This window comes from Carcharodon carcharias, chromosome 17 (assembly GCF_017639515.1).
Source record: "Carcharodon carcharias isolate sCarCar2 chromosome 17, sCarCar2.pri, whole genome shotgun sequence".
NCBI classification, from domain to species: domain Eukaryota; kingdom Metazoa; phylum Chordata; class Chondrichthyes; order Lamniformes; family Lamnidae; genus Carcharodon; species Carcharodon carcharias.
Window position 1 is genome coordinate 107,192,094 of NC_054483.1, and position 24,936 is coordinate 107,217,029.

Here is a 24,936-nt window from a genome sequence, read left to right on the forward strand (position 1 = left end):
CCAATTAGATGTGTTACCAAGTCGGTTGACCCTGGTAGTAAACTGCCCGCACCGTGGAACGGTTGGTGTGGGCAAGCCGGGCGGGAGTTGGCAGCCCCGATTGTTTAAAATGTCACTTTCAAAGGACGGAAAGGAAAAGGGGGCTTTGATCTTTGGGGCTGCTCTAATTTGTGGTTCAGTGGGGGGGGTGGGGGGAGGGGGGAGGGAAGGGGGAGTCCTCTCCTAAGAGCAAAACTGCCTCCCTTTCTTCTGAACCCCACACCCACCCCCGCCGCCCCCCCACCAACCCCGCAGCCTTAAACCCAAAACAGGCCCCCCCGCCCACCCCCCACCCCACTCCTGACCTGCCGGTACCATCCCCGTACTTACCGGTCCCAATGGATCCCAGGGCCACCTTCCTCCCCATTGCAGTCCCAACGGCGTACCCTCATGCGCCCTTGGCGCTTGCCGGGACTGATGGGGCTGGCGGCCAATAGGAATGGCCCACACCTCCCAGGGGCAGGATGTCCTTCCCCCCCCCCCCCACCCCACTTCACCCCGTGAGGGGGCAGGAGTCCCGCACTGGCCCTGTTAAGCCCGCCCGTAGGATTAGGCGTATTCCTCAGATAATCACTCTCACTTTCTCAAGGTTGAGAAAGACAGGCCTCCCAGACTCTTAAGTGGGTCTGAAAAACTAATCTATCTCCCCCTGAAGGAAAAGAACCACCAGGGAATATTAATGTTCTCCAGATAGCCTTTTTAACAAGTTTCGATTCTCCAGCTTGGCTATACATGAGACAATATATTTTCTAAATTATGCAAAAGTTTATTAAAGAACCGAAAATGCAATTCACATTTGATGGTAAATCAATCGCAACATTTGTAGCTCTAGGAAAAGTATAATCTTGTTTCTAGTAGAAAATCCAGGTCTTAAATAATGTTACAGAAAGATACTTAAGAAGTCCATCAATATTTAAAGTAATATTAACCTTAAATCCTCAAGTAGAAAGATACAGAGTCTAGCGAGTTACGTCTATCCCTACACCACAATTACCTTTAACTTGGGAGTCACTGGCATGAATCCTATGAATCTTAAAGTCCCAGTGTGAGGTTCCAATATTATAACCATAAACGAGCCAAACCAGCAGGATGCACGTTGAGCCGTGTGCTGGACAACGTCTTTCATTCTAGTCAACTTCCTTCCAGCAAACAGGATACTGAGAAATGCACACGGTGGTAACTTTCTTGCTACACAATTTTCTCTTCAGATAGAATTCTGTTTCCTGGATTCAGCTGACAATTGATTTAGCGGGCATCCTTAAAATTTAACGTGACCCGTTGTTAGATTGTGGTATCTTACAATTTATCAATGCCTTGCTGAAGTGATGTATCCATGACTTGCAAAGACCAGTTCCTGTTTTTTTTTCAGGAACTGCCTTATGTTAAAGGGTACGCCATACCCTATGCCACAGGATGTTGATGTCTTTGAGTACACAATTATGCCCAGGTCTGTTTATGAACTTCTAAATCCTTGCGCAACAGATGAACTCTGATTTTAGTTTTTAACCCTTACTTCATAGAATCACTTTTTTAAATCTCATAACTCCTTATTACACCTAGATTCCTTCACAGGGCTTCAACTCCACCTTTCCTGCCCACTCCCCATTTCCCAAGAGAGAGAGACCAAAAATCTGCCTATCCCAGCTTTAAACGTATTCAACAATGGCACATCCACAATCCTCTGGGGTAAAGAATTCCAAAGATTCACAATCATTTGAGTGTAGTAATTTCTCCTCATCTCAGTCCTAAGTGATCCACATTAATATTCAAAGATGAACAGGCCACTACAGGGATAAAAATAACAAATTACATTTATATAGCACCTTTAACATTGTAAAACATCCCTAGGCACTTCACAGGAGTAACCATCAAAAGGAATTTGATGCTGGGACACATAAAGAGGCATTAAGATAGGTGACCAAAGGAGGTAGATTTTTAAAGGAGAACAGGGAGAGGTAGAGAGTTTAGGAATGAATTCCAGACCTGGATAGCTGAAGAACCAGATACCAGTGATGGAGCAAAGGGAAGAGAGGATGTATCATTGGCTTGAGCTGGTTGAGTTGTAGAGCTGGTTGGGTTGTAGAGCTGGTTGGGTTATAGAGCTGGTTGGGTTGTAAAGCTGGTTGGGTTGTATAGCTGATTGGGTTGTAGAGCTGGTTGGGTTGTAGAGCTGGTTGGGTTGTAGAGCTGGCTGGGTTGTACAGCTGGTTGGGTTGTAGAGCTGGTTGGGTTGTAGAGCTGGTTGGGTTGTACAGCTGGTTGGGTTGTAGGGCTGGTTGGGTTGTAGAGCTGGTTGGGTTGTAGAGCTGGTTGGGTTGTAGGGCTGAAGGATGTGATAGAGATCGGAAGGGGCGAGGCCATGAAGAGATTTAAACACAAAGATGAATTTAATTTGGAAGGATTGGAGGCTAATGCAACCAATGTGGGTCATTGAGGACAGGGTTGATGGGTAAACTATAGCACAGAATAGAAATTAGGCAGCTGAGTTCTGGATCAGCAAAGGTTTATGCAGAATGGAAGATAGGAGGCTTGTTGGACAGAGTCAAGACTGAAGGTAACTAAAGCATGAATGGGGTTTCAGCAATGGATGGGTTGATATGGGGTGGAATCGGGTGATGTTATGGACATGGAATATAGTGATCTTGGTGTTGGATATGGTAGGGTGTCTGAATCTCAGCACATGGTCTAGTCGGATGTATTGCTGGAGGTTTCATCACTTGACCTGCTGCCTTCCACTGTCCTGCCCCCACTACCACAGCGCCTCCCCATGGCTAATCAGAAAGCAAACAGAATTTTTGTACTCAATGAGATAAGTCTTGACTCATCATACAGGCATTACCCATCACCAATATTTTTATAACTAATTGAAAAGAGAAAGACTTCAATTTATACAGTGCTTTTCATGGCCACAGGATATCCCAAAGTGTTTTTTTCATTCTTTCATGGGATGTGGGTGTCACTGGCTAGGCCAGCATTTATTGCTCAGCCCTAATTGCCCTTGAGAAGGTGATGGTGAAACAACTTCTTGAATTGCTACAGTACATGTGGTGTATGTACAGCGACAGTACTGTTAAGTTTATTAATTTTTGAAAAGTAGTCACAATTGTAGGGTAGGAAATACAGGAGCCAATATGCGCACAGCAAGCTCCCACAAATGGCAATATAATAATGACCAGATAATCTGTTTCTGCGATGTCAATTGAGGGTTAAATATTGGCCCACACTGGGTCAACCTCCCCTGCTCTTCTTCAAAATAGTGCTGTGGCAGATAGGTCGCAGTTTAATCTGTCAATACTGTGCTGGTGTGTCACCTTCAACTTTTATGCTCAAGTCTTGGGGTGGGACTTGAACCTACAACCTCCTAACTCATAAAATGAGAGTGTTATCAACTTGGCTCCTTTATGTATGATGGGAGCTAGAACAAGCCCAGAGAGCTATTGACCAATTAACTTAACACCCATGGTAAGAAAGATAATGGAATCTTTAATCAAAGATACAGTGGAAACCATCTAGAAATTGGAAACAGAATAAAGAATAGTCAATACGGATTTCTTGACCAACCTTATTGTGTTGTTTGAAGAAGGAACAGAAAAGGTAGATAAGGGCAACTCAGTAGATGTAATATATTTGGATTTCTAAAAAAGCCTTCAATAAGAAACCACATAGTAAGTTCATGACTAAGCTCAGAATATCTGGAATCAGGTAGCAGAATGGATAGCAAGCTGGCTACAAAACAGAAAACAGAGTAAGGGTTAAAAGTGTTACTCAGATTGGAAAATGGTGGGAAGTTGTGTTCCATGGGGATTTGTGTTGGAGCCTCTGTTGCTCACTATTTGCTCACATAAACAATTTGGACTTGGGAGCACAGTTTCAAAATTAGCTGATAGCAACAAATTGGGGGGTGTAAGAGGTAGAATGTGACAGAATACAGGAAGACATCAACAAACTTGTAGAATGGCTGTGTGATTGACAAATGAACTTCAATATAGATAAGTGTGAGGCTATACATTTCGCTGCAAGAATAAGAGGCCACAGACACCTTGAAAAATAAGTGCCTCAAAGAGGAAGGGGATCAGAGCGATCTGGGAGTAAAGATACACAGATCATACACAGATCATTAAAATAGTGATGCCGGTTGAGTCATAAAAGAAGCAAATAAAGCACCAGGCTCCATTTTTAAAGTGATAGAAGCGAAACACAGAAAAGTTGTGTTCAAACTTGTATGGTACCTTGGGTAGACCACATTTGTTCTGGTTTCTATTTAGTAAAAATACAGAAGCAATGGAGAGTTACAATAAAAGATTTACTGCAGCTATACCAGAACTGAGAGGTTATACCTATCTGCAAAGATTCAACTGGCTGGGGCTCTTTTCTCTATACAAGAGGGTACTGTGGAGTGGATTGTTCGAGGTCTTTAAGATTATGAAAGAGTTGATGGGGGAGATGGAGGGTCGACAGAAAGATGTTTTCATTTATAGGCAAGAATAGAACTAGAAGCCATGAATATAGATAGTCACTAAAAAATTCAATAGGGAATTGAGGAAAAACTAGACAGGTGGTGGTATTGTGGTAGTGGTATTGTCATTGGACTAGTATTCCAGAGACTCAGGATAATGCTCTGGGGACGGGGTTTAAATCCCATTACAGCAGATGGTGAAATTAAAAACCTGGAATTAAAAGTCTGAAGATGACCATGAAACCATTGCCAATTGTAAAAACCCATCATGTTCACTGATGCCCTTTAGGGAAGGAAATCTGCCATCCTTATCCAGTCTGTCTACGTGTGACTCCAGACCTGCAGCAATGTGGTTGACTCTTAACTACCCTCTGAACAAGGGCAATTAGGGATGGGCAATAAATGCTGGCCTAGCCAGCGAAGCCCACATCCTATGAAAGAATTAAAAAAAACCTAGAGAGGTGTTGGAATGTGGACTTGCTTCCACAGGGAGTGGTTGAGGTGAATAGGACAGATACATTTCTGGGGAAGCTCAATAAATACATGGGGGGAGAAAGGAGTAGAAGGTTATGCTGATAAGGTTAAATGAAGTAGGGTTGGAGGAAGCTTATGTGGAGCATAAACACTAGCATGGACTTGTGGGCTGAATGGCCTGTATCTATGCTTTTAAACTCCATGGGCTGAATTTTTCCAGCCCCATGGAAAGGGACTGGAGGCAGAGAAGTTGGGGGCACCAGATGGGAATGGCAGTCCAATGCATTCCAGCCATCGGGCAAGTTCCCAGGGGCAGGTTGGGAAGAAGATTGGCTGTCCCCACCATGAAAGCGTGAGTTATAATCCAGAGACCCTGTTGATGAAGGACAGGGCTGAAGCTAATCAGTCTTACATTTAAGTATAGAGTTAGACAGTACGAGCATATACCTCCTAACCCAACTGCACCCCAGTTTCAGTGAATGTCTCTTTACATTTGCTCAAGTGAAACCCCTATTAGTGTCCTCCACCTACAAATAATTAAAGACAATTGATATACGATTAACAGTGATCAGCCAGTTAAGGTGATGGAGATCGAAATTAGAGAGGATTATGCAGCCTATCAGGTATTCTGTCGTCAGTGGTGCATTCCAGCAACACATGGGGCAGTCGCCAGCTCAATGGCGGGGGCCTCACACTGGCAGACTAGGGGGTGGGGCACCACATTCGAAGGGCCATCCTTTTCATGAATTATTGAACTGAGACCCTGTCTGCTTGTTCTGGTGATTATGTTAAGGATCTCCTGGTGCGACTTGAACAATCATCGACATTCCTCATACAGCCAACACTGCCATTATAAAACTAAACAATTAATCAGCTCGTTCCGTTTGTGAGATTTGGTTGTGCATCCCTAGTTTCCTTACCCCCCACACCACTGGCTGCTTGCCTTCAGCTGTCCAGGCCCTGGGTTCTGGAATTCCCTCTCCAAACCTCTCTGCGCACCACCCCTGGTCCCCACCCCCATTCTCTCTCACTCCTCCTTTAAGATGGCCCTAAAACCTATGTCTTTAACCAAGCTTTTGGTCACCTACCTTAATATCTCCCTATATGGTTCAGCGTTAAATTTTATTCTGATCACGCTCCTGTGAAGCACCATGAACCTCTTACTATGTTGCATATTATAAATGCACGGTATTGTTGCTGCTGCACTACACAATGATAACCACAGCGGTTTGAAATCAGTTTGTTGTACGGGGAGCACTCAGGGACATTACTGAACGATTTTACAATGTGTTACATGGATGCGAGATCTTCCTTTAAGAGAAGATTCAGGCCATTGATTTAAAGATGAAACATTTGAACTGACAGGCGAGGGAAAAAAGAACAAGTTTGCCATCCTACATGAATGGATGCTGTCTTGTGAAAGCGCTAACGTGTCCTGTGGTTATCTGGTAAGGCAGATGGATGGTCTGTGAGCACACATGTAGCAGTTTGATGCCCGTGATGTTGCTTTCAGTAGGTGTTGAATAATGTCGGCACTTGTGATGAGCCTGTGAATTTATTTTTTTTCACTATACTCTTTCTACCAGCTTTGGAGTGATCGCTGGCATACTTTAATCTTTCACATTTCTTTCCATTTTATGCTGCATGTTCTGAAAAGAACAAATCCCTATAATCCTCCCAGAGCTCCGCATTCCTCCCACTCTGGCCTCTGGGGCATCCCCCAGTCCCTTTCCTCCGCTATCGGCGGCCATGCCTTCAGCTGCCTGGGCCCTAAGCTCCGGAATTCCCTCCATAAACCTCTCCACTTCTCTCTCCCCATCTTTAAGATGCTCCATAAACCTACCTCTTTGACCAAGCTTTTGGTCACCTATCCAAATATCGCTTTACTGGCTCAATATGCCAAACATTGATAAAGCTCCTTTGAAGCAACTTGGGATCTTTTACGACATTAAAGGTGCTAAATAAATGCAAATTGTTGTTGTTACTAAATCCTATATTTATTTGTGTTAAGGATGAGTTTTATAAGTACTTAGTGTTTAGAAATTTCAGGGGCAGTGTTTACCTCGGCTCCAGTGACACCGAGCAGGTGCTACACCATCTTTCGGAGGAGACATTAAACCGAGGCCCCTCTCAGGTGGATGTAAAGGGGCCTGTGGCATGAATTGAAGGCGAGCAGGTGAGTTCTTCCTGAGGCCCTGCATATTAATTCCTCAGCCAACGTCACTCAGACAGATTACCCGATCATTATCACATCGCTGTTTGTGGGAGCTTGCTGTGCGGACAAAAAGGCTGCCCTGTTTCGTTTCCTACATTAACAGCCATAGCTACCCTTTAAAAAGTGGCTCAGTGGCTGTGAAGCACTTTGGGATGCCCCGAGGTCACGGATGATACTGATCTCCAGGAGATAACCAATAAATCCAGCTTCTGATTGTTTCCAAAATGTGGCATTTGCCTTGGTCACGACAGAGAACGTGTGGGGTCTCAACACCAAGAGTTTTATAGATATGAACCTGGACTCTCATAGGCTGCTCAGCAATCGACAGGGTGAGCTGGATGTACCGTTGCAATGCTCGCGTTAAAGAATTCAAGAATTAATTCCAGCTAGGAAGTGTGCCACTTCAACCACGAGCTGTGCACAACGCGGCCTCTTTAGAGCTACAGCCCACCATCTATCACGTCCCAGTAACTCTAAAGAGTGTCCCAATGTATGTAAAGCAATGCTCTCACCAACCAACCCCGTGTCCCACTTCTTTCTCGTCAGTCCTACTCCTTCAGGGGATTCTTAATGAGATTTGGAAATGTGAGAAAGCCAAGCTACAGAACTGAATTATTGTCTTCACTGAACTGCCTGTTGAGGGAATCCAAAGTGCCTGGAAGATGAATGTTACTGTAAATGTAGCTTCAGTGATTGGAGGCCTGAGTTTACAAGCAGCACCGACTCTACTGATTAGCATTTGTGTAGTTCCTGAGGTTACCCAGGGACTTTAAAGGGAGGCCGACACAAAGGGTTGATATCATGCAAAGGTATTAGATAAGGACCAGTTTCTGAAGCTTTATTGTAATTCGGGTCAACACGCTATAACAGGTTAAATAAAGGATGCCTAATTACTGTGGGCAATGTTGCACTTAATGTTTGACTGTGGTGTTCATCAAGCTTAAGAGATATCAAAACAAAAACAGAATTACCTGGAAAAACTCAGCAGGTCTGGCAACATCGGCGGAGAAGAAAAGAGTTGACATTTCGAGTCCTCATGACCTTTCAAGGGAACTGAGTGAATATTAGGAGAGGGGTGAAATATAAGCTGGTTTAAAGTGGGGGGGTGGGGGAGAGAAGTGGGCATGTGTGTTTGTAGGGACAAGCAAGCAGTGATAGGAGCAGATAATCAAAAGATGTCACAGACAGAAGAACAAAGAGGTGTTGAAGTTGGTGATATTATCTAAAGGAATGCCAACATTCGTTTAAATAACATCACCACCTTCAACACCTCTTTGTTCTTCTGTCTGTGACATCTTTTGATTATCTGCTCCTATCACTGCTTGCTTGTCCCTACAAACACACTTGCCCACTTCTCTCCCCCCGCCCCCCCCCACTTTAAACCAGCTTATATTTCACCCCTCTCCTAATATTCACTCAGTTCTGTTGAAGGGTCATGAGGACTCGAAACATCAACTCTTTTCTTCTCTGCCGATGCTGCCAGACCTGCTGAGTTTTCCAGGTAATTCTGTTTTTTCTTTTGGATTTCCAGCATCTGCAGTTTTTTGGTTTTATCTAAGAGATATCAATGCTGGAATAAAACTAGGCACTTGGTGTCAGCTTGAGGTCAGAGAGAAAACATCTACAGTTATTTACTGGCCCTTTCCAGGAACGTGGAAACTGCAGGAGTGAAACACAAGAAGATCAGCCACGGTCTTATTGAATGGCAGAGCAGGCTCAAGGGCCAAATGGTCCACTCCTGTTCCTATTTCTTATGTTCCTATGTTCAATGCCTCTCAGCGATGTCTAGAGGTGCTTTCCGCACAATAAACTCTGGTACCATGGAGACTCAGTTTGGCAGCCATTTTGGGAACACAAAATAAAGAGGAAAGACTTGCATTTATATAGCGCTTTTCATGGCCTCCGGACATCCCAAAGCGTTTCACAACCAATGGGGTACCCCTGAACTGTAGTTAGAGTTTTAATGCAGGAAAACAGGGCAGCACATTCACGCATTGCAAGATCCCACAAGCAGTGCCCTGATAATTACCTGATGAGCTGCCTTAACATTGTTGGGGGATAAGTTTTGTCTAGGAATTGGGGAAAACTCCAAAGCTCTTCTTCAAAATGGGCGGTGGGGTCTTTTATATCCACTGGAGAGGACAGACTTGGCTTAATGCTCCATCTGAAATGGAACAGTTAACCCATAGAAATGTTCCTTTGCAGTCCTGTACCAGCACCAAGGCTGTACCTCAACGTGACTTTAGCCTAGATGACACGTGCATACAATTTCCCTCATGCTGCACCCCCCCACCTCCCTCCCCCTCCCCCTCCCACCATCTCTCAAGAGGCAGGCATCTCCTTTCAACTCCTTAGGCCCTTCTGCTTCAGAATTTGTTATATTGCCAGACAGAATTTGTTAGGGTAGAGATGCGAGGCACCGAAAACAAGCTATAAGGTGGTACGATGTCCCAAAGCTGCTTCACAGGTGAAGAATATTGGGGAGGACGGGTACTTAAATGAGAACCCAATATCTGACACCTCAATTTATTCCTTCATGGGATGTGGATGTCACTGGGAAGGCCTATATTTGTTACCCATCCCGAATTGCCCTTGAACAGGTGAGGCTCGCTAGGCCATTTCAGAGGGTAGTTATGAGTCATCCACATTGCTGTGGGTCTGGAGTTACATGTAGGCCAGACCAGGTAAGGATGGCAGATTTTCTTCCCTAAAGGACATTAGCAAACCAGATAAGTTTGTATGGCAATTGATCATGAATAGATTTAAATTCCAGATTTATTAACTGAATTTAAATTCCACCAGTTGCTAAAGCAGGATTTGAACCCAATAGCCCAGAGTACTTGCTGAGGCCTACTAAATTACTAATGCCAACACTGTTACCATTACTCCACTGACTCCTGACCAAACAGTCCAGCATAAACAGGACCACACACACGGTAGAGTCAAGGGAATCAATTTTCAGCCAACTACCTGAGCCTACTTGCTTTGCCTGAGCTGATGTGTGAAGTGCAAATTAAAGTGTGATAGCAGGTAGCAATAGAATCAAAATGCATGCCTTGCATTTAATGTGTGAGACTTTGCAGGTCTGGAAATAAATGACATAAAGTCTAAAAATATCCACATCACAGAAATCTAGGGCAGGGGAGCAGCAACTCTAAGGACCTCACATCCTTGGAACTTGCTGCAGAGACACAACTCATCAGATTACACCTTACTAAATATGACTGTTCTTTTTGTGCGGCTAATGTCAAATACTGAGGGTTAACACATACTGGATAACGGGACCCAGACAGTGTGACAGAGCCGAGTTGCTTTGGCAACACCCCTAGCTGTGATCTCCACACGCCCAGAAGGACAAGGGCAGCAGACGCATGGGAACGCCAGTGCCTGCAAGTTGCCCTCCGAGTCACAAACCATCCTGACTTGGAAATATATCGGCGTTCCTTCACTGTCGCTGGGTCAAGATGCCAAAACTCCCTCCCTATGGGTGCACCTACACCACATGAACTGCAGCAGTTCAAGAAGTCAGCTCGCCACCACCTTCTCAAGGGAAGTTAGGAGTGGGCAGTAAATGCTGACCTTGATGATGCCCACAGCCTCAGCAAGAATTAATTAAAAACAAAGCAATTAAATTTTACGCTTTTAAAATCTCCAACATCAGTTAAACCTGAAGGAATGAGACACCACACCGTCAATAGTTAATTTTCATGTGCTGGAGAGGTGAATTGGCAGTAATTAATTCTTATCATGTCATTAAAAGGCTACTTATAATTGGAATGATAAGACATAACTTTCTGTGACTAATTTAGCTCATAGCTACAGTGCAAGTACAGAAATGTTCTGCCATTCAACGCATTTCATTAGCAGGGTCCCTCAGTCAGTGGAGAGATTAGAGAACCTGGGGTTGGCCTCTAGAGCAGAGAAGGTTAAAAATGATTTAACAGAGGTGTTCAAAATTTTGAGGGGTTTGATAGCGCACATAGGGAGAAAGTATTTCGGCTGACGCGGGGGTTAGTAACCAGAGGGCACAGGTTTACAGTAATTGGCAAAAGAACCAGAGGTGACCTGAGGAAATTTCTTTACAGGACAAATTGTTATGAAGGGGAGTGGGACTAGGTGGAATGCTCTTTCAGAGAGCCAGTGCAGACTCAGTGGGTCGAATGGCCTCCTACCGCAATGTAAAGATACTGCGTATGTGATAAGATCTGGTATGTGCTGCCTGGTAGCAGATTCAATAGTAACATTCAAAAGCAAATCGGATAAATACTTGGAAAGGGAAAAATTGCAGGATTTAGAGAGAGAGCAGGGGGAGTTCAAATAATTGGACAGTTCTTTCAAAGAGCTGGCATGGGCATGATGGACTGAATGGCGTCCTTCTGTGCGTGATGACTCTATTTCTTGCCTAGTATAATCTGGGGAGAGATGGGGCACCTTTCTGTTTGCCTTGACCATCAAAAATTCTACCCCTTCAAGGTGTTGAACTTCATAATACCAGAAAGAGCAATGGACGAGTTCATTTGCAACAGTTAAAGGAAAGTTGGTACTTTATTTTCTTTATTTTGTTTGCTTCAGAATAAGGACACTAGTGCAATCCCAGAGGACCAGAGGCAGGATGCTGAGCAGTCAGAAAAATTGATTTTCCTGGTCTGCCTTTAACAAACATTCACTGTGCAGAAACTAAAAGGGCAATGAGTCACAAAAACAATGGCTGGAGACCGTCAAATCGTGGACACTGTTACCGATCATTAGCTTCCCCAAACAGGATTATGTACTTGTTTTGTCTCTGGCGCCTTTCAAAGCTAGTGAAGAAAACAGGTAGAAGAAGAAAGATTTTATATAGTGCCATTAATGACCTCAGGATGACCCAAAGTACTTTACAGCCAACGAAGTGCTTTCTGAAGCTGCAGGAAACACAACAGCCAATTTATACACAGTAAGATCCCACAAACAGCAATGCAATAGTGACCAGATAATCTGAGTTTTGTTGATATTGGTTGAAGGTTAAATATTGATCAGGACACCAGGGAGAACTCTCCTGCTTTTGAGGAATATTGCCATAGGATCTGGAGGAAAAGACTCCTGGATATAGGGGGGGCTCTATTGGAAAGGCACCGTGTAGTTCCTGGTGGGTTTCCCAAGGCACAGCGAGTCTGTCAGTGCAAACATGGAGAATCTCAACGGTGCTAAAACCAATGTATATGTTGATGTCACATACATTGCAGTCTGGACATAGGTCCTGATTTCTCTGGCATCACTCAGATCAAGGAAAGCTCATGTGGGCATTGGCTTTGGGCCACATGGAGATAGAACATGATGCTTGCCATAAGACCATAAGACCATAAGACATAGGAGCAGAAATTAGGCCATTCAGCCCATCGAGTCTGCTCCACCATTCAATCATGGCTGATAAGTTTCTCAACCCCATTCTCCCGCCTTCTCCCCGTAACCTTTGAACCCCTTACCAATCAAGAACCTATCTATCTCGGTCTTAAATACACTCATGACCTGGCCTCCACAGCCTTCTGTGGCAATGAATTCCATAGATTCACCACTCTCTGGCTAAAGAAGTTTCTCCTCATCTCTGTTCTAAAAGGTCTTCCCTTTACTCTGAGGCTATGCCCTCGGGTCCTAGTCTCTCCTACTAATGGAAACATCTTACCCACGTCCACTCTATCCAGGCCTTTTAGTATTCTGTAAGTTTCAATCAGATCCCTCCTCATCCTTCTAAGCTCCATCAAGTATAGACCCAGAGTCCTCAAATGTTCCTCATAAGTTAAGCCTTTCATTCCTGGGATCATTCTCATGAACCTCCTCCGGACCCTCTCCAGGGCCAGCACATCCTTCCTGAGATATGGGACCCAAAATTGCTCACATTATTCTAAATGTAGTCTGACCAGAGCCTTATAAAGCCTCAGCAGCACATCCCTGCTTTCATATTCTAGTCCTCTCAAAATAAATGTCAACATTGCATTTGCCTTCCTAACTACCGACTCAGCCTGCAAGTTAACCTTAAGAGAATCCTGGACTAGGACTCCCAAGTCCCTTTGCACTCCAGATTTCTGAATTCTCTCGCCATTTAGAAAATAGTCTATGCCTCTATTCTTCCTACCAAAGTGCATGACCTCACACTTCCCCATGTTGTATTCCATCTGCCACTTCATTGCCCATTCTCCTAACCTGTCCAAATCCTTCTGCAGCCTCCCTACCTCCTCAATACTACCTGTCCCTCCACTTATCTTTGTATCATCTGCAAACTTAGCCAGGATGCCCTCAGTTCCTTCATCTAGATTATAAGAGAGTTGCCTTTATGAAGTAATTCATTTTACAGCATGGTGGCTGCAATCTAGGGAGATATGGAAACCATCTTACACATAGCAAGAGATGAATGATCAGTGAATTTGTTTCTGGTCACCTGGGAAGGTCACTACTCTTCTTCAAATTGGATCTTTAACATCTATATGAACAATGAAACAGGCAGATTGCTTTGAGTCTCAGTCAAAGCTCACATACTCCTGACTTTGCAACATTATCTTAAGCAGCTGTAATGAACTATATTACACGCTCAAGTCTCTAAAGTGGGGTTTGAACCAATCGCTTATGGACTTGAGGGCAAGAGAGCTATCAACTAAATCAAGTTAACACACAAATAAATGTTAATCAAGACGTCAACATTCCTCATCTAGGGCAATGCATTGAGCCACTTGAGCAGTTTGGAAACTGTCACCAGAAACAGCCACCATCTTCTCAAGCCCAATTAGGGATGGGCAATAAATGCTGGCTTTGCCAGCGATGCTCACATCTCATGAATGAATAAAGATATTCTGAAGGGAGATAGAGAGAATTGCAAGTATTATCAGGCACACAAAGGGACACATATACATGCACACTAACACTCACATACATGTGGCACACAGGCACAAGAACACGGACAAAAGGATGCATAGGTGAGAAAATGCTTTTTCACACATTGAGTAGTTAGGGTTTGGCATGCACTGCCTGGGAGTGTGGTGGAGATAGGCTCAATTGAGGCATGCAAGAGGGCATTGGATGATTATCTAAATAGAAACAATGTGCAGGGTTACAGGGAAAAGGCAGGAGACTGACACTAAGTTAAAATGATCAGAGAGCCAGTGCAGGCACGATGGGCTGAATGGCCTCCTTCTACACCGTAACAATTCTGTGATTCTGACACAGGGATGCACACATGCACATAAAGAGACATAAAACACACACACATACAAATATGCATAAGATAAGATACATGCACAGACAGCTCATAGATGTACATCCTGGATGCACAATGTGATCCACATTGTTCATCTTCTACCTCATAAATTCCTGTCAGAGTGGAGACCACTCCATCAATGCTTTAACCAGAAAGGAAATACCAGTAATGGGAACACAGATGTATTTTCACTCAGAGCAGTAATCCACTCACAGGGGAACCGGCCACCAGCAGCTCCACAATCTCATGGTCATCACAGAGCTCACAATGTCACTTTGATGCCAAATCATATTCCACTCATCTCGTATTGAAGAGACTGCCCTACTTTCAAAAGGAACACAGGGGACAGGCGAGAGTTTATTGTCTCGAGGCTGTAATTATATAATCCTGGTACAACAAACTCTGTTTCACTGGAACATCAAAGGCATCAGACCAACTTAAACTTAACTTAATTGATAAACACAGTTCATGTGAAGCATTCTGTGAAAAACTGAATTCAGCTTTAAAGCAGTGAACTAGTTTAAAATGGGAATTAATTGAGTGTGAAGCAGGCTGCATTTTGATATATTCCACCACCCTCCCCAACATCACCAATCCCACTGTCAGAAATAACTGGTGGTAGGAATTGGTCCTAGTGCCTGTTTTACAGGTGTGGCAAGGCCCAGTTTCAGCAACTGCCCCGAAGGATGCCCAAGATTGGGCTGGATGCTTTCTCAAGCCTCTCTTGCAGAAGTCTAAGGCGTTAGGTCCCAATGTAAATGAGAGACCTGATTTAAGGGCCCCCACCCCACCCCCCCCAAACCCTCTTTGGGAAACTGAAGCACCCAGTGGAGTGTTGGAGCACGGAGTGGGCGGGGGAGAGAGAGAGAGCTGGGTGGGCACAGGTTCACTGGGCGTGGGTATGGGCTAGGAATCAGCCCGCCAGTGTAAAGCTGAGGTTCAGCAGCAGCTCCTCCCAGCTAAACAGCCCTCCTGACAGCTGCAGTCTGTCTCTCTGCCCCCACTCACTTTCTCCCTGCTCCTCCTGTATTGACCCACAACACCCAAGGCAGCTCCCCATGAACCTGAAATTCCTTCATGCCATTGGCTGAATCACTTGCACTGGGGCACAAGGCGCTGGTAGTTCACCCATGTTATTTAGCAGAGTCCCTAGGCCCAATATATATATTACATTATATATATATTTAAAGACATTTCCATGCCCAAAGGCAGACTGAGATGCATAAAGCCAAGTTGTAGAACATTGTCTGGTAAGCAGAATATCGCACACTTTACAATTTGAAGGACAACAGCCCCTTTAATCTTTTTCTGCCATTTAATTAGCTCTTGGCTGAGCTGCACCATGCTCACCTTTGTACCATATCCCTCGATACCTTACCCAATGAAAATCTATTCATCTCAGTCTTGAAAGTTCCAATTGACCCCCAGAATTCACAGCCTTTCACTTCTAGTTTCCCACTGCCCTGTGTGTGAAAAAGTCCTTCCTGATTTCACTACCAAACCCTGCAGCTCTAATTTTAACATTATGAGCCCTCCTTCTTTATTCCCTCACCAGAGGAAATAGTTTCTCCACAGTCACCCTATTAAACCCTATTCATATTTTAATCACCTGTCAATTTTCTATACGCATGGGGCTGTGAGCTGAGTTTATGCAAACTCCCTCCACCACTGACGCACAGCAGCAGCAGTCTGTACCATCTACAAGATGCACAGCAGCAACTCATCAGGCTCCTTTGACAGCACCTTCCAAACCCACAACCACCACCACCTAGAAGGGCAAGGGAAGCAGATGCATGGGAACATCACCACATGGGAGTTCCCCTCTAAGCGACTCGCCATCCTGACATGGAAATATATCACCTCCACTGTCGCTGGGTCAAAATCCTGGAACTCCCTCCCTAACAGCGCTGTAGGGGTACCTACAGCACAGGGACTGCAGCGGTTCAAGAAGAAGGCTCACCACCACCAGGGTCAGTGCAAGAGGCACCCTACATGAACCTTTAGCCTCATGTCCACTCACGCTCCCTCACAATTAACTTTTGAAAACGGATATTGCGCATTAATATAAATAAAAATTCTGCATTTATATTTCATTTTGCATGAAAAAGGACAATATTATATTCTCATTGTTCTACCCTTTTCACAATATAAGCACCAGAAGAAATGAACATTATAATGTGTAATATGGCTCAAATGACGTAATACTATCTGTTCCTGCAACAGTTACTAGATGATTTTATGCACAATTTACACAATCAATGATCATTATGATAGAATGAGCTAGATTAAATTACATTCTTTGATATTATTTACTGGTTCACGGTTTGGAATAGCCACGTAGATGTACAAATTTGTACAACTGTCACATAAACGGAATGAGGAATATAATACGAAATTTTGGGAAAGGCTGCAATGTAAATACATGGAAATCCATTTGTACGTCAGAATGACTTCCCACTCGATGGTGGGCCTTCCTTCCTGACCTCCTCCCTCTCGACACCCCTCTCCCAGGCCCTTGGGAGTGAGTACTCCTGAGAAGGGCGTTGAGTGGGAGGAGGTCAGGCATCCGGTTGGGAAGGGCCATTGTTGAAGAGTAGGAGGAGGTCAGGAGGGAAGGTCACCATCGAGAGAGGAGTTCAGGATGGCCAGGTTTGCCATCGAGGGGGCAAATCAGGAAGGGCCACACTACCAAGGGGAAAGGTCGGGAAGGACTACACCATTGAGGGAAGAGGTCAGAAAGGGCCATACCATCAAGGGGGGAGGTCAGGCAGGGCCACACCATCAAGAGGGGAGGTCCGGAAAGACCAGGGGCACTATCAACAGTGGACGTTGAGAATCTTGGTCAAGGATTGTGCGCTGCAGACACTTCTGAGGCAGGAATGCCTTATGGAGGATGTGGAAGTAAACTTAACACAGAAGCAGGTGCTTTATCTTACCTTGCGCTCCAGTGAGTTCTGAAGAAAGCATCTTCCACCACAACACCCAAAAGAGACAGGAGGTCCTCACATGGAGGCAAGCAAGGAAGTAGGGACCAAGGAACCTGGCATGTACTACTTGGCCAATGATTGCTATTGTTCAGAACAACGGCAATCATTGGCCGAGTGGTCTGTCAATCAGGATGGTCTACACACCAGATTGGCTGCTTTCACATTGCCAGGGCAACTTGTTCGAGCACAGGCCCTGGCGTTTTGCACCATGTGCACCCCTCTCTCCTAGGTCTTAAGTAGATTCCTTTCATTCCCACTGTCTGTTTGTTTACTTAGGTAGTTTCATGAATAGTTCATTCAATTCCTTGCACCCTCAAATTTTGCCGCCTAGTTTGCTTAGTGGTTGCAATGGCCCTGACCACCACTTTCTCAAGGACCAATTACAGATGGATAATAATGCTGGCCTTGACAGCAATGCACACATCTCATGAAAGAATAGAAAACATATCTCATAATTTACCCCTCTAATATGAGGTGAGTGAGGAAAGGTCTTGTGAGAAAACGTATAAAGCACTTCTATGCTAAAGAAGATTCTGAAGAAGAGTCACGCAGACTCGAAACGTTAACTCTGTCTTTCTCTCCACAGATGCTGTCAGACCTGCTGAGTTTTTCCAGCAGTTTTTGTTTTTGTTTCAGATTTCCAGCATCCGCAGTATTTTGCTTTTTTCACTTCTATTCTAGACCAGGTTTCCTGTTCTGCATCAACCTGTGCAATCTTCAAAGTGAAGCATGTCAATGTTGTCAAACCGTAACAGTACCAAACAGCCTGAGAACTAGTCGAGCTAAGGGTCCAAGCAGAAACCCTTCTGCACTGCTCTGACTGAACTGCTTTAAATTCAACTTGCGAAGAGCACCTAGTTCCATTTCTGCATCTTTGTGACCTCCCTAAAGGAGGCCGACAATTCAGTGCCAATTAATGTTGCGTTGCAGGCAGTTTGTGCTGTAGATTCACAGCCATTTCTAACTGGGCAAAGGTTGTCCCAAATACCTTGTTTGTACAGAGACAGGGAGAGAGATAGGAGATGGCTCAAAGGCACAAGCCAGGTCAGTCAGCGAAAAGAAAAGACAGGCAAATGTCTTGGGAAGTTAATGTGTTAAATAAAGATTCTGCACATCAAATGTTAAGGCATCCTTTCTCTTTTGAGAGATCCAGAAAGATCTTATTTTTATTTCAGATTTTCACTGTTCACATTTATTCTCTTTACCTGTACGTGTTTACGCACTCGACCTTTCTCTGTAGCCTCCTCCAGCCCTAAAACCCTCCAAGGTATCTGCGTTTCTCTAATTCTGGCCTCTTGTGCATCCTCGGTTTTAATCACTCCACCACTGGCGGCTGTGCTTTCAGCTGCCTGGACCCTAAACTCTGGAATACCCTCCCTAAACCTTTCCGCCTCTTTACCTCACATTCCTCCTTTAGGATGCTCCTTAAGCCCTAGCTCTTTGACAAAGCCTTCAGTCATCTGGCCTAATATCTCCTAATGTGGCTCAGTATCAAATTTTGTTTGATTGTGCTACTGTGAAGCATTTTGGGACATTTTGCTATGTTAAAGGTGCTACATAAATGTCAGTTATTGTTGTTGACCCCTTCAACATGGTAAAGAGAGGGTACCTTCATCTCCTCATCCATTGGCAGAATTTGAGCAGGTAAGACTGATGGAAATACTGCGGTTTTGAGGTTCTGAAATGAGAGTGAGATGGAGCAGAAGATAAGATGGAATCTTGAGTAGCTGATGCTCCGTTTCTTATTTTCTAATGTCGCTACCTATTGTTCAGTATTGAAACAAAGTAGAAACATGGGGAGAGTGAAGTTCTCTAAATGTAAGGTTACTACGTGCTGTTAGGGGTGCTACATTTCAGATGGGATGTGGCTGTACCGGATCCCACAGCCAACCACTTCGAAGAAAAGTCAGGGAATTCTCCCCGGTCTCCTGATTGGTCTGCACGAAATTGGGTCACAAGATCATGGTACCCTCCAACACAGAAGGCAGCCATTATAGTTTCACACCAACGATTGAAACTTTTTAGCCTCTTGACATAACTGCAACCACTTAAAAGTGATAGCTGAAAGTTCACCAAAGCAAGCTAAGTACTGTAAATGTTTAGAAGTTTAGATTTTAATTAGGCTTGAAGGTGAGGCCCTATGTACAAATTGACTAATACTGAGGTCTACTCAGTATCCATTTAAAAGATTTAGTAATGATACCAAGAGAGTGATCTGTTCTTGTTTGTACAAACAGTAGTGAGTGGATAGAAGATGCCTTAGACAAACATGCCCTGTTGTAGTCTCCATTGACCTGCATTGGTTTCCCTTCCGTTCACATTCATCGAGCCGTAAGGATCCCAGGATGCATCCGTGACCTGGGCTAGGTCAGCCAATTTCAGCAGGGAAGACCCCAGGGATACGGCAATGGCCCTCAGCCCACTGATTTAGAGGTAAGGTTAAAAGAGCAAAATCTGATCACTAGCCAGTGACCCCTGTTCAAAATGTGCCAATGTGGATCGAGAGTAAGCGTGGCATCAGGCTTAAAGCACACCTTGGTGTAAGTCAGTGGCGTCAGGACAGGAGGGGAGAATACTGCAGGGACAGCAGATATTGAGAAAAGAATTGAGTGTCTTGAGGGGTCTAAATATGTAAGACTGTGAGGCCCCTCTTTGCAGCATCTTCCACTACTTTCCATCTGTGCTGTTGTCTCTGTAATCCCCTCTTCGTGCTGGATACAATTCAATGTGTGGGCCTCGCCCCTGGGTACCTTGATCCAATTATCCTTCACACCTGAGTGTCTTGGCAGTGAATTTTGGCGAGTTGTTCCATCATGGGCTGTGTGGGGTGGTGGGAGGAAAGAATGCAGCGGCAGAAAACATACAACTCAACTCCAGCACCTTTCAAGGGAGTGAATCATCTTCGCCGACGATTTGCACCCCAGTGATTAGAGCAGTTGCTCACTGTGGGACCTGAACAATATCTTACGCAGCAATAATCCAGTGCCATTTGCACAAGGTTCGCACAACAAATATCAAAGGAGGCAGAGAGCAGAGAAATCTAAGCAAGGCATATTTCTCCGAAAAGTAAATTATTGAAGGCTTGCAAAATCTGCAGCAAAATGCTAACTCAGAGCTTACATGATTAATAAAACCACCAAGTCAGGACATATCCTGTGCTGAACGGATGTTTTGGATTATTCAGCAGGGGAAGAAACCTTTGTTGATCTGGGATATTATTAGTCAAACAAAGCTTTAGGAACGTGGTTACTTACCGGGTTATCCGGCCGTAGCTTCTTGGAAGGAGGTCCTCCGTCCTCTGGGTGAAGCATGTAGTACAGGCGCACCTTGTTGGCGTGCTTCTTGCTCTGAGGAAGTGAAACGGGCAGATGGTTTAGGATTGAAGTCCACGATTCACTATTAAAACGTAAAGATTCAGGTTACTGTGAAAAGAAAGCTGGCCGAGCCCACTGACCCCCTGCCCCGTCCACTGACAGTGCATTTTGCTCACTGATATGCTCAGGTGTCAGCTGGAGCTCGGTGGATAGCACTCTCGCCTCCGAGTCAAGAGGTCGTGGTTCCAAGTTCCGTTTTCTGGACGCGCTCTAGGCTGGCAGATGTTAATGTGAATGATTATTATTCCTCAGGCTCTCTCTCTCTCTCTCTCTCTCCTCCCCCCCCGCCCCCCCACCCCCCCTTTCCTTCAAATCTACCGGTACCTTCCATTCTCCACAATGGCTTCGCTTCCCACTCCTGCACTGTTACCTCTGGCGTCCCCCTAAGGATCTATCCTGGGCCCCCTCCTATTTCTCACCCACGTGCTGCCTCTTCGGAATCATTATCCAAAAACACGGCAGTTTTCACACGTGCGCTGATGACAGCCAGCTCTGCATGATCACCACCAGCCCTCTCAGCTCCTATCTTTCAGCTATCAGACTGCTTATCCAACATCCCATACTCAAGGAGCAGAGATTTCCTCCAATTGGGAAGGGCAAAACCATCGTATTGGGTCCCCAGCACAAACTCGGTTTCCTAGCCACCTACTCTGTCCCTCTCCCTGGCAACTTTCTGAAACTGAACCAGAATATTACTAACATTGGTCTCATATGCGACTCCAAGAGGAGCTTTAGACCACATATTCCCAGTGTCATTTATTTCCACCTCTCCTCCTTCCCCCCAAAATGCATACCCCCGGCCACCCCACTCCCCACACCACCCCAACTCCCACACCACACCACCCCTCCCCCCCACAACGCCGTGCTCGCTGATCTACATTGACTCCCGGCACATTAATGTTTTGGTTTTTAAAATTCTCATCTTTGTTTTCGAACCCCTCCTTACCTCTGTGCCATGCCTAGTAAAGGCATGCCCCACCCAAACTTTTAAAACATGAACTGTAATCGGTGTGGAACATTCTGGAACTGACTTTTCTTTAAAAACTGGATATTAAAATACTGCAAAAGATAGCTGCCAAGGGTCACCTGGCTTAGTCTGTGGATTCAAACTACTGCACTGTCTTGAAAGGACAAAGGGACGCATTCCAGAATAAGAAATGTCACTTTTCATCTCCTGAGACCATCCAAAAGGTGCTTACTGACTTGAATGGGTCATTCTGAAACCAAGACAGTGACTGTCTGAAATCCCGTCTGCAAGCCATAGTGCAGGCTGTGGCTAATCCACTGATGCACTATGCCCTATTTACAAGGGGACTGTGAGAAACCACATGGTAGGGCTGCCATGTTGGTCTCCTTTTTAATCCTGAAGTGCTATCTGCAAGACACAACAACTGCAGGAAGAGCAGCAGCAGAAAGGGCAGCAACACCTATGCCTTCAGATCTGGAGACTGCAACATTGGCAAGGTCTCCAAGCCTGTTCCTTTCCAAGTCCACCAATGTAGAAAATCGACTTGCTGGACTGAAAGTAACTAATGTCATGACTTGCAGAAAGTCCAACTCTTCAAGAGAATCCTGCAATGTCTCTGGTATCCAACTTTGATTATTGAATTCACCTAACTATGCTTCAGGAGTGAAAAACCTCTTCTTCACCAGACCTGTGGCATGTGTTTTGTAAGATCAGACAATCCATAAGAATTATAAACTAGGACTATTCTTTTGTTTGTAACTTGCACAAGTGCACGATTCTCTCTAATTGTATTTTCCTTGAATGTGTGTGAGTGTGTGTATGTGTGTGAGAGTGAGTGCGTGTCTATGTGAGAGTGGGTGAGGAAGTGAGTGACATAGCATTAGATTTTCGGGGTGAAAGTGTGAACAAATAAACCTTAGACCCTAAGCTCTGGAATTCCCTCTTGAAACTTCTCCAACTCTCTAACTCTCTCTCTTCGTTTTAAGATGCTCCTTAAAAGTTACCTCTTTGACCAAGCTTCTGGTCATCTGACCTAATGCAACCAGATTGGCTCGGTGTTGAATTCAGTTTGATAATGCTCCAGTGAACAGAGGAGGAGCAGACTTCAGGAGAACATCAGCAGACTGGTGAAAGGGGCAGATGCATGGCAGATGACATTGAATTCAGAGACGCGTGTCGTGATGTATTTTTGCAGGATGCACAGAGAGTGGCAATATAAACTTTATGGTACAAGGTTAAAGGGTCAGGAACAGACCTTGGCCTTGGCAAACACAACTCTATGAGGATAGCTGGATAAGCTAAGAAGGCTGTTTAAAAAAGCATATGGGATCCTTGGTTTGATTAATAGACGAACAGGATCCAAAGCAAGGAGGTTACACTAACCTTCATAAATCACTCGTTCGGCCTCAGCTGGAGAATTGTAGCCAATTCTGGGCACCACAGGCCTAATTTTACGCTGATGGACTTTTGAACGGCTCACTACGTTTTACAGCCCCACTCCAGCCGAGTTGGGGGCCATAAAATTCCGTCCCACATTTTAGGAAGGATGTCAAGGCCTTGGATTCATCAGAATGCTACAGGGATGAAGGGTTTCCATTACATGGAGAGACTGGAGAAGCTGGGATTGTTCCTCTTAGAGCAGGGAAGGGTTAAAGGGAGATTTAAAAGAGGTGTTTAAAATTACAGAGGGTTTTGATAGAATAGGCCGGCACAGCAGATTTTTACTTTTTAGTTTAACATTTACTCCTGGCAGCTGCTGCACAGGGGGAAAAGGCGGGACAGAGATAAAGAGTGGAAGTCTTTACAGTGCCTGAGCGTCTGAGTTGGTGTTGAGACTTCCAGCAGCATTGGTACAGGAAAGATCGCAGTGCATCTGCATTGCAATTGTGTGCCGAGTCTAAGGACCAGGCCAGTAATGGGTGACGCACCTAAAGTTACGTGACAAGTCACTCTTAAAATTGTGAAATTGCATCGCAGCACCTTAAGTAAATGGTGGGACATTTAGGATAGATCTTCTCACTGACACAATGGGCTGAACTTGATGAGGGAAGACGCGAGCCTGACATGGGAGTAAAAAGTGAGTCCTGGGCCTGGATTTGCCGGCAGCCTCCTAACTGCTTGGTAATTTTACCGGAGGCAGCCTCCTAGCTGGCTGCCTGTGGGCCCACTGTCCGATTAAGATCGGCCATGGGGTTGGCAGCGCTGAAGCCTCAGCGGTGCCACCGGGAGAGGTGGTCACTGCGGGGGAATGCAGGAGAATGGGACGGGTAAAAATAAAAAAAATAATAAAACCTTTAAAATTCACGAGGCTGAGGTTGGGAGGGCAAACCCCTCTGGGGAGGTCGTAGGGCGCTGCTGTCCCTGCCCACGGCCCCGCCTTTTGTTTGGCCTATGTGACCTCCTCCCCTGGGTTGATGGTGGCCGCCTCCCCACGCAGCAGCAGGTCACCCCGTGCTGGCGGCAACATCAAACGGCCCCTAATTGGGCCTCGACATATGTCAATAGGTTGCCCACCTCCTTGGGAGGGGAGGGTGGCCCTCCACACCTAGGCCCACCAGCAGTCAAATGCCCCCACCCCCCCGGCCCCCACGCCCCCACCCCCCCACCCCCCGGCAGTGGGCCTGCATTGGGGAGCCAGTCTGACATGGCTTGCTGTGACTTTATAGGCCATCCCTGCCTCTCACCCAGCCTCGTAGGGGCTGTTAGAATCCTGGCCATTAATATGTCAGGACGTAACGGTGAATTTTGAAATGGACCATTGCGACTCACTGAGCCAGTTTAATAACTGCCAGAGATATAGATATAGATATAGATCCAAGAACCTTTCTACATTAAGTGGAGAACGCCAGGAAAATGGTTAAGTTGGTAATTCTTTTAAACACATGAAAGAACACTTTTTGTGTGTCCTGAATTTTAAGAAGTATGATTCTTTTGGACAGTACTCGCAGCTGAAATCTATAAGGGAGTAAATTCTTTCATGTTACCGTGGAAACAGTGAGGTACATTGACCTCACTGCCAAGGACACAAGACAAAGCGTTATGAACCAGAAGGAATAGCCTGTCACTGTTACCTAGTGGTGCGATGGATAAATTATTTACCTCAGATTATCAGAGTATTTGGGCAGCAGAGCACAAAACTAAAGTTGCTGTTCCACTGTGGTAGTCAGGTCAGTCACAAGGGAGCCGATTCCCTATTATC

The 24,936-nt window shown here is 45.1% G+C and overlaps 1 protein-coding gene across 1 annotated transcript in view; it reads right to left on the reverse strand.

Moving 5' to 3' along the window:
* The window catches only part of zgc:171482 (zinc finger protein), a 477,765-nt gene that overhangs the window by 439,143 nt on the left and 13,686 nt on the right, over positions 1–24,936 (reverse strand). The window contains exon 2 of the mRNA XM_041209321.1: positions 20,651–20,743. Coding sequence (XP_041065255.1) covers positions 20,651–20,743 — 93 coding nt within the window. The remainder of the gene's footprint in view (positions 1–20,650; positions 20,744–24,936) is intronic.